The 21,455-nt window shown below is 36.7% G+C and overlaps 1 protein-coding gene across 1 annotated transcript; it reads right to left on the bottom strand.

Annotated features, from left to right (window-relative positions):
• Window positions 1-21,026, bottom strand: LOC117411537 (solute carrier family 35 member F6-like). The gene is made up of 6 exons (XM_034019173.2): window positions 20,828-21,026; window positions 10,085-10,157; window positions 8,462-8,633; window positions 6,813-7,028; window positions 5,360-5,470; window positions 1-4,874 (listed from the first exon to the last, which is right to left on the bottom strand). Exons 1-6 carry the CDS (start codon window positions 20,902-20,904, stop codon window positions 4,402-4,404), a joined length of 1,122 nt encoding a protein of 373 aa, XP_033875064.1. The 5' UTR covers window positions 20,905-21,026; the 3' UTR covers window positions 1-4,401.
• Between the last annotated feature and the right edge of the window lie 429 nt (window positions 21,027-21,455).

Here is a 21,455-nt window from a genome sequence, read left to right as displayed (position 1 = left end):
TACTGTCACTCTAACTATTATTCCTGCTGGTGCTTTACTGTATTAAAAAAAGGGACATTTTAGGGCGACGCTATTAAGATTTGCCACTGTTTAGATCATTTAAATAGATCCCAAGGAGGGCTATTCAATTGATCTAAGCAGTGGCACAAATACTGTCACTGTTTAGTATCCCAAGGATATGAAAACCACACAGCTAACAGTGCATGCTAGCCTCCTTAGTGCATTTCTCTCTGTAAAATATTGATATATTAATGATTTAAACGGCAGTAGTATTTAGATTCACAACTATTCAGATCAAATGAATATACTCCAAAATTGTATTGTTATATTAGGATATTACAGGTAATGGGTAAAAAAAAAATGATTTCACTTATTATAAAGAATGTTGTAGATATTGTGAAGATTATGTGTTTCCTGATAATCATCTGAAATTACATTTTCTGGCTATGATCCATAAGCAAGTGTTGCTTGCAGTTGATTAACACTTCATCAGTGGCAATAGCAAAGGTGCATTCAACTAGGCGAACTTTCACAATAAACTGTGTTAGCTTTGAACAAGGCTAGAGGAGTGGTTTACTGAACATTCCACAAACATTTCAAATATGCAACACATCTTAAAATCTGAAAGCAAAACCGCCGGATTAGCTATTTTAAAACTAGAATTCATATTTTTTTTATTTTTTCTTTCTAAGTAAACAGACCCTTATCATCATCATCATCATCATAATAAATGCATACATATTGTATCAATTTTATTGAGAAATACCAATATTTTATAAATAAGTCACACTATAATAATAAACATACCTGAAGTAACACTTTCGGCTTCTTTTTTTGTCATATAAATTGACAAAACTTGTCCATCCCCCAGAGTCAAAGAAATGTTGCCATTATTGTTTTACGCAAACTAACTCTTCAGAGTGTTCGCCTCAGTTAGCAAACGTTTGAGGCGAACAGACCGCCAACAGAAAAAAGTTTAACTGTTCGCAAACGTTCACGAACGTTCTCCTAGTTGAACGCACCTCAGCTCACATGGAAGGCGGAAATCGGGTGCACATGTACCACATATACATATCTAAACATGGTAAACTGTTAATTTAAAGCAAAAGAACACAAAATGGTTTTATTAAAGATTCAAAGTCCTGTAGGGCACATTTACTCTGAACTGCTTGTCATCTGTCTCAGGCATGTAAGATTTTTTGCAACTTGTGGAATAAAGTAATATTTTTTTCAATAATGTACTGTAGGAGGTAATAAGCTGGGTACTGTAAATAATGTAGTAATCAAATACAGTGCTAGAAACTTGTGTATTATACACACATAGACACTCATTCTAAAATAGGAAATTGACTATGTAGGGCTAAAAAAAGAAAATCTGTAGGGCTAATTCAATAATTTTAGAAGCGATACACCATTCCTACCACTCCCGCAGCTCTCCTGCAACTCTCAACAATCTATTCTGCCAGTATTCAGGAGCTGTGATTGTGATATGTGAAAACATTTTTTTTTATATAAACCCCGGTAGGTGGAAAGGGGTGCAAATGCCCCCCAAAATTTACTCTCCAAAGGCTCCAACAACCAATCAGGGATGGTTTTATATATTTTCAAAATGAAAGTAAAGTTAGATACACAGAAAGCTAGACGGGCGATTCGGTGATCACAAGTACAGGCTTACCAGAAATCGTACTAAATTGTCCAAAATGTTTATAAACCCAAAATAAATTAACAAAATATTAACTATAGTGAAATATTCATAGGACAAACATCACAGATGACTCTCCAATCAAAATGCATTTCACTAAAGCCCAGGCCAATAGAAATACCTTTTATTAAGAGGTGCGGCATTTCAGTATCTTTTCGGTTTCAATTACTGTATATGCCATGAGTTTAAAGCGCAGCATTACCGGAGAGCATACTAAATTGCTTTACATAACCAAGAATGCTTACCTTATTTTTTACATTCAAACTAGGTAATTGTAGGGTATACATCATACAGTGAAAATGTTATTCTCTAAATAATCTTCACTCTCAGCTGTTTAGAAAGGTATAATACGGTATGCTTTTGGTGGATATTTGTCCTGCTACACAAGCCGAAAGTCAACTGTCAGTAAGACCTCAAACTGGAGTGGAAATGTTAATGTGATAGATTTGTGGCTGGTACTTTTCATCATTATCTAGCATGTAGTTAGCAAAATAGTAAAGACACGTAAATATTATTGCACTGGTGTATTTATTAAGGTGTAGTGAATACTCAATACAAAATAATATGATCCTTTTTCTTTTTGCATGCGACTATACACTTCTTACTTGCATTAGGATACTCAATTGTAAGACAGAACCAGGCTATATCAATGTTAATTATTGATGAGTCCACATTATTTTAAATGCATTGACTCTACAGGTTCCTTCTTGTAACGTCAACAGAGTTTTATTTCAATCCATCACCAAAGCTAGAAAATGGTGCATTTGTTTTTGCCGGCAAGTGTCAGTTTCATTTCTGAGAATAAAACTATTACTGATGGAGCTAATCCTTTTGTTTAATAAAAAATCAAAATGGCATAATGATGGAAGTCTGTGGGTAAGAATTCTTGTAATAATTTCATTTCTATCCAAAAAAATGTGTCGGGAGTGTTAATTTTAAATTGATATATAAGTGGGTAATGTGATGTTTTTCTCAAAAAAAAAAAAAAAAATTCAGTAAAACATTAAAATGAAGCATAAAAAACTTCAGTTATCAATAATAATAATATTACTGAAAAAAACTTCATTTATCAATAATGATATAAAACCCCTCACCACCTTTAAAAATTTACAGTGGTTTGCAGAAGCATTCACCCCCGTGCAAAGTTTTCACATTTTGTTGGCACTTGAGCGTACTCCATGACGCTTTCAAATTAGACTTTACATATAGAATCTACACAAACTACTCCATATTGATAAAGTTAAAAAAAATGCATATAGAATATAAATAAGTAAGATTTATAGGGAAAAACAGATTAATCTCAGTTGCATAAGTAATCAAACCTTTTGCTACTGCAGCCCTAAATCAGCTCAGGTGCAAATGATTTGTTTGAAAGATCACACAATTAGTGAAATGGTTTCAGCCTGTGTGTACTCAAAGTGGTTTAACTTGTAGATCATTTCCCTCAGATATATAATGACTTTCAAGCTGCAACTCACATAGTGATCCAACAAAGCAAACATGATGACTAAAGAGCTTTTGAAACAAGTCAGGGATAAAGTGATAGAGAGGCACAGAGCAGGAGAAGGGTACAAGAAAATTTCAAAGGCACTGATTATCCCTCTCAGCACAGTGAAGTCCATCATTAAGAAGTGGAAGATGCATCATACCACCCAGACACTACCCAGATCAGGTCACCCTCCCAAAATGAGCAGCCGGGCAAGCAGGAAACTGGTTCGGGATGTCACTCTGAAGCCAACAATGACCTTGAGATATCTGCAAAGTTCTGTGTCTGAGATGGGAGTCAATGTTCACACATCAACAATAAGCTGGTCCCTTCACAAAGCTGGCCTCTATGGATGGGTGGCAAGAAAGAAGCCATTACTCAAAAAGCCTCAACTTAAAGCATGTATGGAGTTTGCGAAAAAGCATGTAGATGATACTGCAGACATGTGGAAAAAGGTTTTGTGGTCAGACAAGACAAAAATTAAACTTTTTGGTTTAAATTCCAAGTGTTATGTCTGGCAGAAGCCCAACACTGCAAATCACCCAGTCAACACCATCCCAACTGTCAAGCATGGTGGTGGCAGCATCATGTTATGGGGATGCTTCTCTTCAGCAGGGACTGGGAAGCTTGTCAGGATAGAGGGGAGAATGGATGGAGAATGGTGCTAAGTAAAGAAATTCATATTTCAGCAGGACAATGACCTGAATCACAAAGCCAAAGTCACACTGTAGTGGTTGAACAAGAAGAGAATTAATGTTCTTGAGTGGCCCAGTCAAAGTCCTGACTTGAATCCAATCGAAAATTTATGGCAAGACTTGAAGATTGCAGTCCATCGACGATCCCCAACAAACTTATCAGAACTGGAGCAATTTTCCCGTGAAGAATGGGCAAAAATTTCACTATCCTACTGTGCAAAGCCAGTAGAGACCTATCCAAAAAGACTCATAGCAGTAATTGTTGCAAAAGGTGCTTTTACCAAGTACTGACTTATGGGGCTGAATACTTATGCAAACAGTAAATTTTATTTTGTACATTTTCTTTGTTGACATTTAACCTCCTCCTCATATAACAGTGTTCAGTTTAACCACTACAGCTTTGAATAAAAAAGTTTGTTTGAAAACTGTGCATAAATTATTTGTAATTCAACAAAATGTGACATTATTGGTAGGGGGTGAATACTTCTGGAGACCATTGTATTTATGTAAGCACAAAATTAGCTGTCCTCATTAACAGAAGCTGTGTTTTCTGACAGGAGCCCTTCTCCCTCTGAGCTCTGGCCCAGGAACCGAGCACAGCAGGGGATTTTTTCCATCACAGGCTTGTGGAGTCCGTTGTACAGGGCGGCCCCTACAAGCAGGACTATGAAGCCCAGGACCTGCAGCCCATTAAACCTCTCCCAGCCCACAGCCAGGCTCACTGCCCAGATGACCACAGTACGCAGGCTGTCCAGCACCATGCGCGTGGTGGCACTCATCTCCTTGGTGACGCTGATCCCTGCAAAGTTGAAGAAGGCAATGCTGATGATGTTGCCCAGCAGAGCCAGGACGATCATGGGCTGGTTGCCGATCTGGCAGAAAGCATCCAGGGAATCTTCTAGGACCTGCCGGGGGTTGTTGCCGAAGTGACCCGCGGGAATGTAGTACATGGGGATAAGCAGGAGCGACAGGATGACAAAGCCAAAAAAACCTGAGAGACAACGTAGAGGAAAATAGGTTTAACTTTGTTTTTAGCTAATTTTATTACAGTGTATCTGGTAAATCGTGAACTCTCACACACTACAACAGTTTTACAGTTAGCCCATCATTACTAAAATGTTTTAAAACTCTTTAAAAAAATAAAAATAAATAAATAAATAAATAAATAAATAAATAATAATAATAATAATAATAATAATAATAATAATAATAATAATAATAATAGACTTATTATTATTATTATATGAGGTACACCAGATTGTAACCATTAACCTGTTGTCTGCCCCATTCTGACCCTACCTGAAACTGAAACTATTAGGCTGGGCTAATCTTATTAGTTCAAGCTAATATGCTTCATACTTTTACTGTCCAAATGTTCCACAACTTGAACTGAACCCAGGAATACCCAAGTTCATGTATAATGTCTAAAACGGACATCAGGTACCTGACACTTTATAAACAATATTTGCACTGTACCTTCTGTGCCCACGGCCCGCAGAGGGTGGACGTCATGCTTGTAAACAAATTTCTCCTCCAGCACCATTTGGACAGCAGCTATGATCTGTGCCATTATAATAAGGAGGTCACCTGCATGTCAAATGAGAAACATATGTACCTGATGAAGGATTTCAATATACAGTAATACAAAAAGTTTTTTTCTTCTTAACATTGATACTCCAGTCTGTCTTAGTGTTAAGTGAGCGTCACTTCATTGATTTCTTATTCACATTATTCACAAAATGAATCCTATCATTAATGCCACATTAAGACAAACTGGAGGCTCCCTTTCAAACTCTCGATACTAACACCTTTTCGGGAAGTTATTGGTTTTATTTATTATTATTTTTTATTTTTTATTTTATTTTAAGTCACTTATCAACTTGGCAAACTCAGATTTTATATACACTTTATTGCCTTATTATTATATTTTAACCATGAAAACTTGTTAATCCTTTAATTGGCTTTGGACATTTTAGCATTAGTGTATGACCATAATCATTCTCTGTGGAAATTAGAATGCAATTTTAATGCAATATATTTATCACCTAATAACGTGTGTTTATAAGGTAAGATTGCAAATAAAACAAATACCAACTTAGCTTGTGAATCTCTCTCAATATACTTATCATTAATTGTCACTATTACCTAATTAATGTTCTCCTTTCAATAAATAGGAGTTAAATCAATGAGCACTAAAAAGGGGAGTTTTGTAAACAAAAACAGTATCCCCGGTAGCATAATCTACATTAATGATTTAGATTCTGGTATAGTAAGCAAACTTGTTAAATTTGCATACAACACAAAAATAGGAGGAGTGGCAAACACTGTTGTAGCAGCAAAGGTCATTCAAAATGATCTAGACAGCATTCAGAACTGGGCAGACACATGGCAAATTACATTTAATAGAGAAAAGTGTAAGGTACTGCACACAGGCAATACAAATGTGCATTATAAATATCATATGGGAGATACTGAAATTGAAGCTTTTATTGTAAGACCCCCTACAATCGAACTTGACTTAACTACATATGTGTAGAGTATGAAGCCAGTATCTTGAGGAGTTTTATATAACACTAAAGAATGTGATGTTGCCAGCTTGGATTACGACATATTAGCACAAGTAGGTGTGTCAGGGTTGTGGGTTCCAGTTCCAGCAAAGAATCCAGTATTATCCAATCTTTCCAAGAACAGAGAAAACTGTTAACGAGTGTGTTTTCATAAATAAAATGTGGTATTCATGAAATTGTTGTTTGTTTATTTAACAAAGGTCTAGAAAAGTCTAGAAAAGCTATATGCATACAAAACTTTATCTAATCAGTCAAAATAGACATTTAAAAAAATATCTTTATAGCTAAGGCTTTGTGTATTGGGCCCATTGCACCGAAGGAATTGTAAAATACATTGCATAAATAAAGTGTGTAGCTGGTACCTGTAATGACTTCACTGAGCTTGTGTTTTTCATCTTTTTCTCCACTTACAAAGTCTGCCAGGCCGACCACCAACAGACCAGTGATGGTGATAAAGATTCCAATCCATTGACTGACCATCAGCTTCCGTCCCAGGAATGCCACAGATAACAGCCCGGTGAAGACAATCACTGCTCCCCGCAGCATCTGGAAACTTGAGGCACTGGTCATGTTGAGAGCTGAAAGAAATAATATTTTGGATTATTGTCAATTTACAATAAATAGACAAACAAACAAATAAACAATAAGATTCTAAACCAAAACTGCTGTTTAATCACTTTCTGTAATGTTTCCTGTAAAGAGTCCACTTACATACTCTTCCGCAGATTTATTTAAAAATGAATTCCAATACTGAAGCAGTTTTATCTGCTTGTTTGGCAGATGTACAAGCTTAGATGTCTAATAAGTTTCTGAAATTAAATGCAAGCAAAACTGATTTGTTGGTAATGGGATCTAAAACCCAGCTCTATTGTTTGAAAACCATATTTCTACTGTGGTAAAGGCAGGGTTTTATCACCTAAAGAAAATTTCCAGAATCTGTCATTTTCTGTCTCCCAGAGATGCAGAGATCCTTGTGCATGTTTTTGTAACCTCTCTATTGGATTACTGCAATGCTCTTTTTGCTGGTCTTCCTACTTGTTCTCTGAATCATCTTCAGATGGTGCAAAATGCAGCGGCAAGGATCTTGACAGGCACTAGGCGGACAGAACACATCACCCCCAGTCCTTATGCGTTTGCACTGGCTTCCTGTACATTCTCGTGTTGCCTTCAAGATTCTGTTGCTGACATACAAGGCTTTGCATGGTCAGGGTCCTAGCTACATTATGGACCTTCTCAGCCCTTACATCCCTGGAAGACAGCTTAGATTGTCAAACTCTGGACTTCTAAAGCCTTTGGTTCCAAGATGTGCTACTCTTGGTGGGCGTAGTTTTAGCTGTATTGCCCCTTCTCTCTGGAACTCTTTAGACACATTTGTTCTCGGCAGCTTTTTTACAGTGATCCTGTGGACTTGTTCTTAAAACTTTGAATGTTTTTGAAATTATTGTTTTTATGATTTTAGGAATTGGTTTGTATTTGTATTTTACCTGTTTTGAATGTATTTTTTAATTGACTCTTTGTTTGTTTTGTTTTATTATTATTATTGTTATTACTATGTTCTTGATTTAGTTTTTTCATATTGTGCAGCACCCTGAGACACCTTGGTGTAAAGGGTGCTATATCAAATTAAAGTTATTATTATTATTATTATTATTATTATTATTATTATTATTATTATTATTATTATTATTATTATTATTATTATTACAAAGCATATCTTCCTTATACTTTTTGGAGCAGTGGCACAAGACAAAGTACAATACAATAAGATTTCTGTAGCATTGGCACTTTTCACATTTTGAATCAACGATTGCCAGTTGTGAGTCACAGCCACACGACTGTTTTACAGTATCATACTAACCTGTAATAATACTTACCAACACTAGATGTCTGCATCTGACTGCTGGATTATTTTACACAAAAAGATTTAGCAAGTAATATGGTTGTGCTTAATAATAATAATAATAATAATAATAATAATAATAATAATAATAATAATAATAAAACGACATACCGACATACATGATGGAGGTGGCTGTCATGTCGCACATGGCTGGCGGGAAGAAGTAGAGGGGGTTAAAGGTCTGGCCCGTGTTCATCTTCGGTTCTGGGCTCCTTCTGTCATGACAGAGGAGAACGTGGAACAGCACCAGGCAGCTGAGCTCCCCGAGAAACATTCCCACCGCCTGCAGGAAACAAGACAGGTGACAGTGGCGCTAGGGCTGGGCATGATCAATATGACACTGACCACAGGAAACCGTTTGGGGTGATCACTCTGCTCAGGAAGTTGTTAGTTTTAAGTTATTTTATTAGGATTCAATTTAAATAATGTCTTCAGAGCCATATAAAATTTCACAGAGGACCAAAATCTCTATAATATATGAATACCTATGTAATATCTGAGTGTGTTTTAGTTATTTTCTATCAATCAATCAATCTTTATTTAATATACCGCCTTTCGCAATAAATTGCTGCAAAGCGCTTTACATAGACAGAATACAATAATAAGCAGAGAATACAATAAAAAGCATTAAATATGATAAAACAGTCAAAACATAAGACAATAAAAGAAACAAAAACGAGAGAAAGAAAAACAATCATTTTAGGATAAATAAGACAGATTTTAAAAATGTCTCTTTAGTCTGGTTTTAAAAGCTGCAACAGTTGGTGCTTCCCTTAAAGAACTAGGCAGATCATTACATAGTTTAGAGGCCCTGTAGCTAAAGGCTCTGCTACCTGTATTCTTTAAAAAAAAAAATTGGAATAGTAAGCAACCCAGCATCCTGGGATTGGAGTGGCCATCTAGGAACATATGGGATTAAAAGACAGAGTCAAAGACAGAGTCAAACCATTTAAGGCTTAATAAGTTATAAGCAGGACCTTAAAATCAACCCTAAACTTTTAAAATGATAATTGTATCCACATTGCTCAGGGGATATGACAATAGTATGTACTAATGGGCTTTTACAGTCGATTGCTACACAAAAACTACAGAAGTGCAATGGAAGTTTTGGGGTTTTTTTTTCTCCAGTCTGTGCTTTATCCTCTTGCTTGATTAAACTAAAGCAAAACAAGTCCTTCTTGTTGCCTCACCACTTCTCTTTGAAACTGCTTCCTTGTTTTTCAGTTCCCTTTGATGGCAATTTCCTTCGTTCTGTCTCTAATGCTAGAATATATATATATATATATTTTTATTTTAGATCCAGTGCTGTCTTTTGATGAACACCAGCCCTCAATTATCCAATTTATATATTTGTCCAGGACGAAACCCCTGGAGATGCATCATCTCGTTTACAAGGGGGATCTGTTGTACCGCAGGGTTCACACAACAGACAACCACACAATAGCACATAACATAGAATGGATATTGCCATTTTCATCAAGCTTTCCCCGGGGTTGAAAACCAAGTAATGTTGGGTACTTTAAAACATAAACAAGAATGTCATAGTCACCACATCTACGTTACAATTTCACAAGTAGATGCAGATCTTTACACAGCATGCACAGTATCTACTTATTTTACCTTGCCAAACTGTATACAGTAAGCAACTGAAGGACTACTTCCGTCCAACATCAGATTAACTTTCCCAGATAAGTCAAGTATCAAGTTGACATCGTTAGCAGCGCATGTGGTTACCTGAAGGAAAGGGTGTGAGAAGGAGTGGTCTGCAGATCCTTTGCATCCTGGTGCAGAGAAGTTATCTGCCCATCTAGATAAAAATAAAAAAAATACTTAAGGAACTGATACAAATATATGGTAATCAAAAATAAATAATGTTGTCTGAAGCAGTGTGGAGTAGTGGTTAGGGCTCTGGACTCTTGACCGGAGAGTCGTGGGTTCAATCCCCAGTGGGGACACTGCTGCTGTACCCATGAGCAAGGTACTTTACATAAATTGCTCCAATAAAAACCCAACTGTATAAATGGGTAATTGTATGTAAAAAATAATGTGTAAAAAAAATAATGTGATATTCTGTAACAATTGTAAGTCGCCCTGGCTAAGGGCGTCTGCTAAGAAATAAATAATAATAATAATAATAATAAACTATTAGAATTTGATTTGTATGACTGATAACAGTGTCCCACCTTGACATCACTGACAAGCGTGGAATGGTTAAGAACAAGCATATCTCTTTATTTTCACAAAAGACAGCTTGTACCTCATAGGTGCAAACATTAATTCCATGTTTTGCACTACACAACCAGACTGAACATGCCAGACTCACATTCTCTATTACAATAATACCTGTGGGCGTAGCTCAAACATGCTTGGACAATTTTAAGACCATTTATGGAAGATCTTTTGAGACAGTGGGGACATATTTACAATGGATACATAATTTAAATCGGTCTCCCTGTATAACTGAATGTTAAAGCATATCAACAAAACCCAATATAACTGTGTTCATATTTAAAATCAACCACAGTACTGTGCATAATAAATCAATATTTTGCTTTTGATTCTTAAACTTGCAATGTTATCGTATAACAACATGTTGTGTCCTCAATTCTACAGAATTGACTTTTTGTATACAAAAACAATTTACACAAACTTTAATTCCAGTGAAAAAAAAAAAAGAAGAAAACACTTTTGACAGAATTGCCTGAAGTACAAACTATATGCTGACAGAACAGCTGTCATCTTCTGTTGCTTAATCAGAAAACTACAGAAGTGTATACATTGATTTTCCGCATGGAAGATAAGTCAGGCTCTATATGCTGCACAAAACTGCCCTCCACGACTGATTAGTTTAGCTTTTTGTATTTAAAACCTGGATATAATTAGGAAAACAAAACAATCAAAGGGAAGACATTGCAGTTTCAAAATGCTGAATCTGTCTGCAATGTCACCAATTTAGTATGAGGCATAGCAAATCATTCCGTTTTAAGTAACCAAGATAACTGAAATAATTTCATCAAACAAAAGCCCCTTTCACACTGGCCCTCCTACCCAGGTACCGACCAGGGTTCTGGTACCCGGGTCACAATCCTGTGTAGTGTGAAACCACGTACCCGGGTCGACCCTAGCTCAGGGTTCCTCAATTGGCGGCTCATGAGAGCCTTCCTTTTGGCCTGTCGAGCATCAGCTGTCCTTCATTACAAAAGCTGAACTCGCTGATACACAAGATTGTAATGTCGCCGCTATCTACAGGGTATTTGTGTCCCCTAACAAGCGTTTTTTTTTTTTTGGCAACCTAAGTCAGCTGATTGGCCAGCTTTCATTCTGATGAGATTTCATTTTGGCATGCGTCACAAATCTCTGCCCATTTAGCTTAGTGTTAGTGCGATAAGAAAACAGCGGTATGGAGAAATATTATTTTCTTTAGTGCTGAGAAATTATCTGAGTATTCTTACAACCACTGATGCACATTAATTCGAAGGCCCATTAGCTCTGTGCAAAAAGTCTTAAATGGCAAGTGATGTGAGGTATTAACAAAACACCAACAAAGTGATGCTTCAGATTTGGCAAGTGAGTCAGAATTGGGGGATACAGATGCAGGTAATGCACATCACTCGAAAATGCTTCACACTTTCCAGACACTGGCCAAACTAGCAAGGTAAATGTTACGTATAGTGATCAATGTTTTGTTTTGTTGTAATCCTCTTTTCTATTATGAGGAGAGTAATAAACGAAAACCAAAATGGTGTTTTTTTCTTTGTGCAACGCCCCCTTTTCCACATTTATTTCTTGAAGAGTTTAAGTTACATTTAACAGTTTTCACTTGTGTGCACAGCTTAAAAAAACAACAACGCAGTATCGCTTTACTTTATGAAAATGTGTCATTTGCCAATTTGTTTATTGCGAAGAAACTATAATGGCAGGGATAAAAAAAAAATTAAAAAGCGATGTCTACTTTTGTACTCTTTCTGCCTGAAATACACACATGAAAAAGTGTATAATTTTAAGTTTTAACATCCTCTGCTTTATAGTTAATTCAGTGGAGCAAAGTAAAGCCTTCACAACCTATTCTTTTTTTTTTTCATCTTGCAAAACACCAGATTTTTGTCTCCATGAAAAACTTAAGTGCATATGTCTATATTTTCTTGTATTTTTAGAAAAAAATAGCATTGCGGCCACCAGTAAGTGTTCAGGCACAGGAAACTGGCTGAAGAAACCGAGCCTGTCAAAGATCTTTTATTTGGGCTTAAAAAAAACCTGTTTGGCAACAGTAAGAAATGTACCTACGGCACGCCTCTCAACGAGTTTATTTTCCCTCTGTTTACTGTCATGCTATGTATTTAATTTAGAAACTTTTCATTTACATTTAAACACATTGGAGCTAGAACATGCATATTTAGACAATGTGCTACACTTTTAATCAGGTGCTTAATAAGATGCTTATACAACATAAATAAAGCAATCACTAATTGACATGCTTTCATTAGTTAACTTGAATGCTTGCTGTGCAGTCATTTTCAGAACATTTTCTAGTTAATAAAATTAAAATGAATAACATGCTGTTTTAATAGCATTACAGTGGGATTTGTATAATTATTTGTTTGTAAGATGTCGTTTGAATATTATCAGAAAAATATCAGGAAAAATGTATTTGCTTTCTATTTATATTATTAAATGGCGATCAGACATTGTATCATTGTAAGTAGTTATTTCTGACATGTATTAGTTGATTGGTGCAAGTGTAGTGTTGCAAAGTTCAGTTACTGTATGTAAAGTCTGATTGGATAGTCAGATTTTCATGACTATTTAAACAACCCCCCACCGGTACACACATCTTGAGCACCCTGTGGCCCCCCAGGGTTTGGACATTGCCTTATCTGGAATGTAATTGAGTACCCCTGCCCTAGCTCAACCCGGGTCAGCAGCAACCCACCTCAGGATGTGGGTTGACACACTTTGACCTGAGTCGAGCGAGACAATATGCATGATGGGCATTTGTAAGTGGACCAAGTAACAAACAGCCACATCTGCGTGAAGGTTTCACTTCCACAAGGAACTTGCAAGACATTTCATTTTATTCTCTTTAGCCATATTTCTGTTGATTGAGACACACCATGAGCCAGATTGCTGCAGGGATGGCGTGCAGCGATGAAGAAACATTTGCACTAATCAACATTTGGGCCAACAAGTGTCAGTAACAAGCAGGCCATCTTGAAAGCCTGAACAGATGAAAGGGAGGTCATGAGAACATTGCGTATGCGTATTATGTACTTGCTTCTGTCACCTAGATCGACCCTGTTTCTTCAAAAGGTACTCTAAAGGTAAAATATGCTGTAATACCATACCACAATTTGGGAAGCCATGCAAGCTTGTTTAGACTTTGGCCTGTTAAATCTGTCATTTGTAGCTAAACTGCTTGTCAGCTGTATGGCTACTTTTCCATAGACATGAAACAAGATATCAAAACCAGATGCCTTTATTGAAGCTTTGAGTTTATTGTAGCATAAAAGTAACGCTTTGCCTGTCCAGACTACTTCATAGCAAAAGCCACTAAAACACCCATGGATATATTGCTATATTCCATAGTAAGACTACAGTACTACATACTAAAATTGTGGGGGGGGGATACTAGAACTGAAAAATGTGCATAATGGTAAATGGGACTGCAGTAATCAAATACATTTTGAATCTGAACAACATCTGTATCAATGTGAAGTGTACACGCAAGTGCATTCGTACAGTAAATTAAATCAAATTTTTTATGCACAGCTGTTAAGATATGGAAGAAATTAGAGAGAAGCCTACTCCCAAACCAGAAAAAATATTTAAAGAAACAGTCCTGTAATTAAGTGATTATTTTCATATATTTGAATTCTCATAAAAGGCCACAATGTGGTGTGTCTTAATCTGCACCTTTTCATATCACCTGCATTTCTTTCAGCCAAAAACTCATGACTGCGTCCTACAATTCTACGATAGGGCAGCAGTGTGGAGTAGTGGTTAGGGCTCTGGACTCTTATCCAGAAGGTCGTGGGTTCAGTTCCAGGTGGGGACACTGCTGCTGTGCCCTTGAGCAAGGTACTTTACCTAGATTGCTCCAGTAAAAACCCCACTGTATAAATGGGTAATTGTATGTAAAAAATAATGTGATACCTTGTAACAATTGTAAGTCGCCCTGGAGAAGGGCGTCTGCTAAGAAATAATTAATAATAATAATAATACTGCAGTAAGAACATAAGAACATAAGAAAGTTTACAAATGAGAGGAGGCCATTTGGCCGACCTTGCTCGTTTGGTTGTTAGTAGCTTATTGATCTCATCAAGCAGCTTCTTGAAGGATCCCAGGGTGTCAGCTTCAACAACATTACTGGGGAGTTGGTTCCAGAATCCCACAATTCTCTATGTAAAAAGTGCCTCCTATTTTCTATTCTGAATGCCCCTGGTCCTTGTGTTGAAAAAGTCCCTTGTGTCGTCAATACCTTTTAGAATTTTGAATGCTTGAATCAGATCGCCGCATAGTCTTCTTTGTTCAAGACTGAATAGATTCAATTATTTTAGCCTGTCTGCATATGACATGCCTTTTAAACCCGGAATAATTCTGGTCGCAAGCTTTCTAGAGCAGCAATATCTTTTGTAGCAAGGTGACCAGAACTAAACACAGTATTCTAGATGAGGTCGCTTGATTTAAATTCAACACTTTTCACCATATATCCGAGCATTTTGTTGGCCTTTTTTATAGCTTCCCCACATTCTCTAGATGAAGACATTTCTGAGTCAACATAAACTCCTTGATCTTTTTCATAGACTCCTTCTTCAATTTCATTATCTTCCATATGGTATTTATAATGCACATTTGTATTGCCTGCGTGCAGTACCTTACACTTTTCTATATTAAATGTCATTTGCCATGTGTCTGCCCAGTTTTGAACACTGTCTAGATCATTTTGAATGACCTTTGCTGCTGCAGCTGTGTTTGTCACTCCTATTTTTGTGTCATCTGCAAATTTAACAAGTTTGCTTACTATACCATAATCTAAGTCATTAATGTAGATTAGGAAGAGCAGAGGACCTAACACTGATCCTTGTGGTACTCCACTGGTTACCTCGCTCCATTTTGAGGTTTCTCCTCTAATCAGTATTTTCTGTTTTCTACATGTTAATAACTCCCTAATCCATGTGCATGCATTTCCTTGAATCCCTACTGCTTTCAGTTTGAGAATTAATCATTTATGCAGGACTTTGTCAAAAGCTTTCTGGAAATCTAAATAAACCATGTCATGTGCTTTGCAATTATGTTGCATCCTCAAACAAATCAAGCAGGTTAGTTAGACACAATCTCCCTTTCTTAAAACCATGATGACTGTCTCCCAGGATACTGTTACCATATAGGTAATTTTCCATTTTGGATCTTATTATAGTTTCCATAAGTTTAAAGTAAGGTAATCTTATATGTGATATATAGAATTGTGTCCTGAAGAAGACTTGTCTTAGCATGTTGACAGTTTTGTTTTGAGTAATGTTTAATCTTCAAAAGGCTTTGCTTTCTTCAAACAGTGATTGGACATAGTAAACTGAAAAACTTTTCTGATGCCACTGCCTGCAGTATTTCCTGTCAGCTATTGATATTCCTGCAGTCTGAGGAATAGAACCAGATCTTTGCATTTCCTGACGGATCTCTGAACGAAACCACTGCACAACCATTTCCAAGTGTCTAGAACACTGAAACCTCAAATAATCATTTGTACTGTATGTGTTATTTTTTACTGGAGCAGGAAACTACCAAGTCTCAAAAAACACAAAACATACAATTGAGACCTCAGGTAAAGTAAAATCACAAAACCGCAACACACAGTACATTTGAAACTCAGACAAGTCATGTGCCGTTGACAGAGACAGGTTTATACTAAATCTACAAAATTAAACCCTTTGTCAATACTTTTAAAACTGAGTCAGTCTGTCAGTATCTTGTGTGTAAACTGCTGATACAGCAGTGGTTTGTCAGGTCACGAGAGCTAGCAGAACAGATCATTCATGTTCTGTGTAGAGACAGCATTGTTCCCTGATACATCAAATCCATTATCCGAGTGGGATATGTATTCATAAATGCCAATTCTTCTATATACCAAGTAGACAAACAGAGAATTAAACTACAGAACTGAGAATTCACCCCATCTTACTAAATATGTTTTATTCAAGGCATTTAACATTTGTTATGTACTTAAATAAGGCAGGCAGGCATCGAATAGATACATAATAAAATACATTATAACGTAACTTTGCACATACAGTAAGATCAATATGAAAACAACAATAAAAAAATGTATACATATTCTCAATCTTCTGAGATAAAGTGCCGGTATCCATGAAAACATGTTGCAAGAGCTGATGTTTTTAATATTCCCTAGTGCAGCGGTTCTCAAACTTCTTGGCAATGTGACCCCCTTCAACCAATAAAAATGACTTTGCGACCCCACTGCCCTGTGTTACTGCAGAATAGTTAGTACTGATAACTAAAACATGCATTACAAGGCAATATCAACAAAACTAAAATACAGCCCTTGCTTATTTTTACAGACAAAAGTATAAAAAATAATAATACATTGCTTACCTAACGGGAGGGGTCAGCTTGCATGGATGAACAAAAATGCTTTAAACGGGGCTCCGTGTGGCTGAGGTAAAGGTGAAGATCATCAACAGTGAGCCGTACTTGTTTTTTAGTAAAGTGAGTGCAGAAAAACCTAATTCACAAATCAGAAGTTCTGATTGGCTAACAGGTAACAGCGGAAAAATTAGTTGGTTGCTAGATAACCAGTTCAGAACATTCATACAAAGGCGGGAAGAATGAGGACTCATTTGGAGTAAAACATGCCAATAATAATAAATAAATGTACCTGTTTCTTAAACTAAAATAGTTTTTTTTTTTTAATTGCAAAGCATTCGCGACCCCAGTTTGAGAACCGCTGGCCAATTGCAGTTTTATTGTTTTGGAACACTTGTCCCAATGTCCCCAGAACTCCCCCCCCCCCCCCCCCCCAGCATTGTCTCGCTGGTAATAGAATATTGTATTTTCATGCAGGCTGCTGTGTTATTACCATATTATTACAGTACAATGACACTTGATGTAACTAAAGGGAAGGATGATTGACCCGTAGTATTAAAAAGCGGCTACATAGAGCTAATGGACCCTCAAATTAATGTGCAGCAATGGTTGTAAGAATATCAGATAATTTCTCAGCACTAAAGAAAATAATATTTCTTCATACCACTGTTTTCATATCGCACTAACACTAACCTAAATGGGTGGAGATTTGTGACGCATGCCAAAATGAAATCTCATCAGAATGAAAGCTGGTCAATCAGCTGACTTGTTCCTGATTAGGTTGCCAAAAACAAACAGCAGGGTAGCTCACACAGTGTAGTGCTGCGTGCGCAAATCGTAATAGACATAGTCATTATATGCTACAGCCCGATCACATGATAAGGGTGATGAATTTAGGTACTAAAACAAAGTTTATTTCATAACAATAACCTAACCCTAAACCTAAGGTTCGTGGGGTATTGGCCGTGGATCACCAATTAATTATCACAGGGTAATCACTATGTTCAGTGTTCTCCCCCTGCCATGCCCTGTTTATCGTCATGTGGTAGCGGTGTTGAGTGTGAATGAAGCACGACGTAAATTACGAGTTGTGGGAGCCTTCGTTCTGCAGCTGTATACTCTTGGTAGATAGCGGCGACATTACAATCTTGCGTATCAGCAATTTCAGCTTTTGGAAAGGACAGCTGACGCTTGACGGGCCAAAAGCTAACCTGTCAACTCTCCCGTATTCACCGGGAGTCTCCAGTATTTTGGACCCTTCTCCCGGGACAGATTTTCTCCTGTATTTTGCTCAAACTGTACTATTAAACACCCTTATGTCAGCAAACCTGTAATGTCTGCAAAAGTCATGGCCAGTGTGTGGTTACTGCAATCCCTGTCTGTAACAGCAGGATTTAGGACCCAGAGGAGCTCTGTGGCAGGCATGCATTCAGTGCGCGAGGCAGGTTCACATACCACCTGCAACAACCCCCACCCCCCACTTCCAATTTTGTATCTTCAAAAGGTGACAGGTATACAAAAGGAAGGCTCTCGCAGTGCCGCCAGTTGAGGAACCCTGATGTAGATAATTACTCTACAGTATTTGCAAACGAGAATTGGGGCGGGTTTATCCACTGACTGTTACTAAAACGAACTGGCGGCTATCCTCGTCTGAATCATCACTCAGGCTGCCTGAAGAGGTTACTGTAGTCTAACAATAACGGCTCATACAGGTACTATAGTATTGTGTTGGAATTATTCTCTTCATCCATGATATTTGTATATCTGTGTGCATATGACTTTGAGTGTAGCAGGCGACAATTGCAGAAATCAACGCTGTCGTGTCACATCACTGTGCTAAGTTTGCAATGCAGAGCACTAGTCTTAAGCGTGTCGTGGTTTGAATACTTTGTGCATCAAAATAGGCCATCACAAAAACAGGAGGGCTGTAAAATATGACAAGTATTTGGAAACATATTTTCTCTTGAAAAGTATATTCACTTCCCCCTCTAAGAAACGTATGTTGGTGAATAATACAAAATAATTTATCAACTAGTTATTTTCACATTTGTGAAATGCATGTTGTAAAAATATTAAGTTTCAGAACATTTATTTCTTTGAGTATACATTTTATGTTTTTAGCAATAATGAAATACAATATTTTCAGGTCTCCAGGTGCCCATTTAATTTCTTTAAAATATATATTTACGTTGACAGTTGAGTATTGTATGATACAATTAGTTTAAAACAATTACAAAAAAAAAAAAATCACGTCCTCATTTCATTTTACCTTTCTTTAAAAAAAAATCTAAATACGCTGCCTTAGAGGCAGGATAAATCTCTTTAATTTGGTGACCTTTTATTTTTATTTCTGTGTTAAATGTATTTTATCCTGCAAAGTTTAAGAGAAAAAATACACAAAGATTAATGCTACCTGTTGTATAGGTGTGACAGCTAGATAAGGTATTTTACTTTCTCACACCTATTATTTTAATAGAAGAATATGAGGCAAACGTCAGTGCTCGAATTACTGGGGGTGGAGTCGATCCCTTTAAGTTTTTTCCAAATAGTTTTATTTCCAAATTTCCTTTAACATGTTTTAAGCCGACAGGTATCACTTAAAACAAAAAGGAACCTGTCAAAACGTGTTAATTGTGTGATGACATTTCCTGCCTTGTCTATGCAGTTTTTCAGTACCAATCAGTGATGAGAAGGCGTCTCCTGACAACCTGAAAACTTATCTCCGCATTTTACAGGCTAATGCTAATGCTTGTATTAAGGGAGATTAAATAGTATTCATTTCATATAACGAAGTGACAACATGTCATTTGATCACAAAAGGAATACGATTTAATCGTATTACCCCTTGATCCATGTAGCCTATACTGTTGAAAAAATCCAGCCAAGATCAGCAAAAAAATTAGCCTTTGTAAAATGCGTAGTTATCTAATTTAGAGATTGTCAGAAGACACTTTCTCATGCTCATTGATTGGTACCGAAAAATGGAATAGGCAGGAAATTTCATCATGCAATTAACACGTTTTTAACAGGTTCCTTTCCATTTTAAGTGATGCCCGTCACAGCATGTTAAAGGGGGAATTTGGAAATACAACTATTCGGAGAAACTTAAAGGGTTTGCCTATGTGGATTTCTATTAACCAAATTTAGTCACTACTTCAAAAAAAAAAAACTCAGAAAAGCTGATTTAGTTGTCTTAATTTATTACACACGGTCCAAAGATAGCATATTTAACATATTTCATCACCTTCAATGGAAATAATTTAATAGTAGAAAGTGTCTGAAAGAAATGTCCTGGTATCTGTTAATCACGCACACTAATGATCCAAGCAAAAACTTTAATAGAATAAAAATATACAGAATAAATACAGTATTAAATGCTAAGAAACGTAATGTTTTGAGAAATACATTCTATGAAGTGACCATTTAATAAATATAGCTATCACCATGAGTCTCTGCATTCACTTCCAGTATTGGATCAAACGTTACCGAAGTAAAAAAAAACAAACAAACAAACAAAAAGAGCTTCCCCGCAACTTGGACGTTGGAAGTTATTCAGAATATTTCCATACTGTCCCAGTTTAATTACTTACAAATCTGGTCACTTTATTATTAGTATTATAATAGTCGTTGGTAGTCGTCATACAGTATTGTGTAAACCGATTGTCAAATGTGCAGCCCATCCATATGATACAATTATTTTAGCTGGCCCTTAATTGATATAATCTCTGCATAATCAACTTTTAAAATGAAAATCAAGCGTGCAGTTGAATCTGGTAACCTCCAGAAAATTCAATTGGACAAATTCATCCTAAACCACTATGTAATTTCAAGCAAATTGGTGTAGCACATGTGAATGTCTCTCGCTAACGGTTCGTCACTTACTTGGCTGATAATGTGTTAATGGAGCCTGTAATGAGCATCATTCCAGCGAGAAGGAGTTGGTATTTTGTCCAAGCCATGATGAAGAATTCAAGACAACAAAGGAAGAAGAATACCGATAGTGGCTTTCGCTTTAGCGCAGATCCGTTCCTGGGCTTTGTTTTTGAGTACAGAACTGACTGTACATTCTTCCTGTATAAAATCACATGACTGCATGTTGTGTGTCAGCTGGGAAGCTGACGTTTAGTTAATATACCGCTATACTTGTAGTGTACACTTATACACACACAACTATATCGCCCTTATAATCAAAACGAATGTGTAACTGAACGTTATGCCATAATTACAGATTTCCATACCTCTAAATTAATCACAATTAATAATAAGGTGCAAAAATATGCGAGCTATAATAAAGAAACACTGTCTGGTGTTTGGAATAACATAAAATGTTAATCTCCTAATGCTGAAGGTCAAGGGCGGGGGGGGGCGAACGTTTTCCAATTAGCCTGTTTATTTTGTATGCTGAATTTCGCTGATGCAGAAGATCGCACGTGAACAAAACATATAAGCAAGTGAGCCTTCTGTTTCTGTCATCTAGAGATCCGGTCGCTTTGTTTTGAATTACTGCAGT

The sequence above is a fragment of the Acipenser ruthenus genome, chromosome 6 (assembly GCF_902713425.1).
Source record: "Acipenser ruthenus chromosome 6, fAciRut3.2 maternal haplotype, whole genome shotgun sequence".
Classification (NCBI taxonomy): domain Eukaryota; kingdom Metazoa; phylum Chordata; class Actinopteri; order Acipenseriformes; family Acipenseridae; genus Acipenser; species Acipenser ruthenus.
This window is presented reverse-complemented; position numbering and strand designations above follow the sequence as displayed.

What these genes read in the sequence shown, in the direction of transcription:
- LOC117411537 (XM_034019173.2), bottom strand. Translation starts at nt 20,904, where the DNA reads ATGGCTTGGACAAAATACCAACTCCTTCTCGCTGGAATGATGCTCATT. An exon ending in ATTAACACATTATCAGCCAA is followed by an intron (nt 10,158 to 20,827) that starts GTAAGTGACGAA and finishes ATTTTTATCTAG; the next exon opens with ATGGGCAGATAACTTCTCTG. An exon ending in GCGGGCCGTGGGCACAGAAG is followed by an intron (nt 4,875 to 5,359) that starts GTACAGTGCAAA and finishes GTTGTCTCTCAG; the next exon opens with GTTTTTTTGGCTTTGTCATC.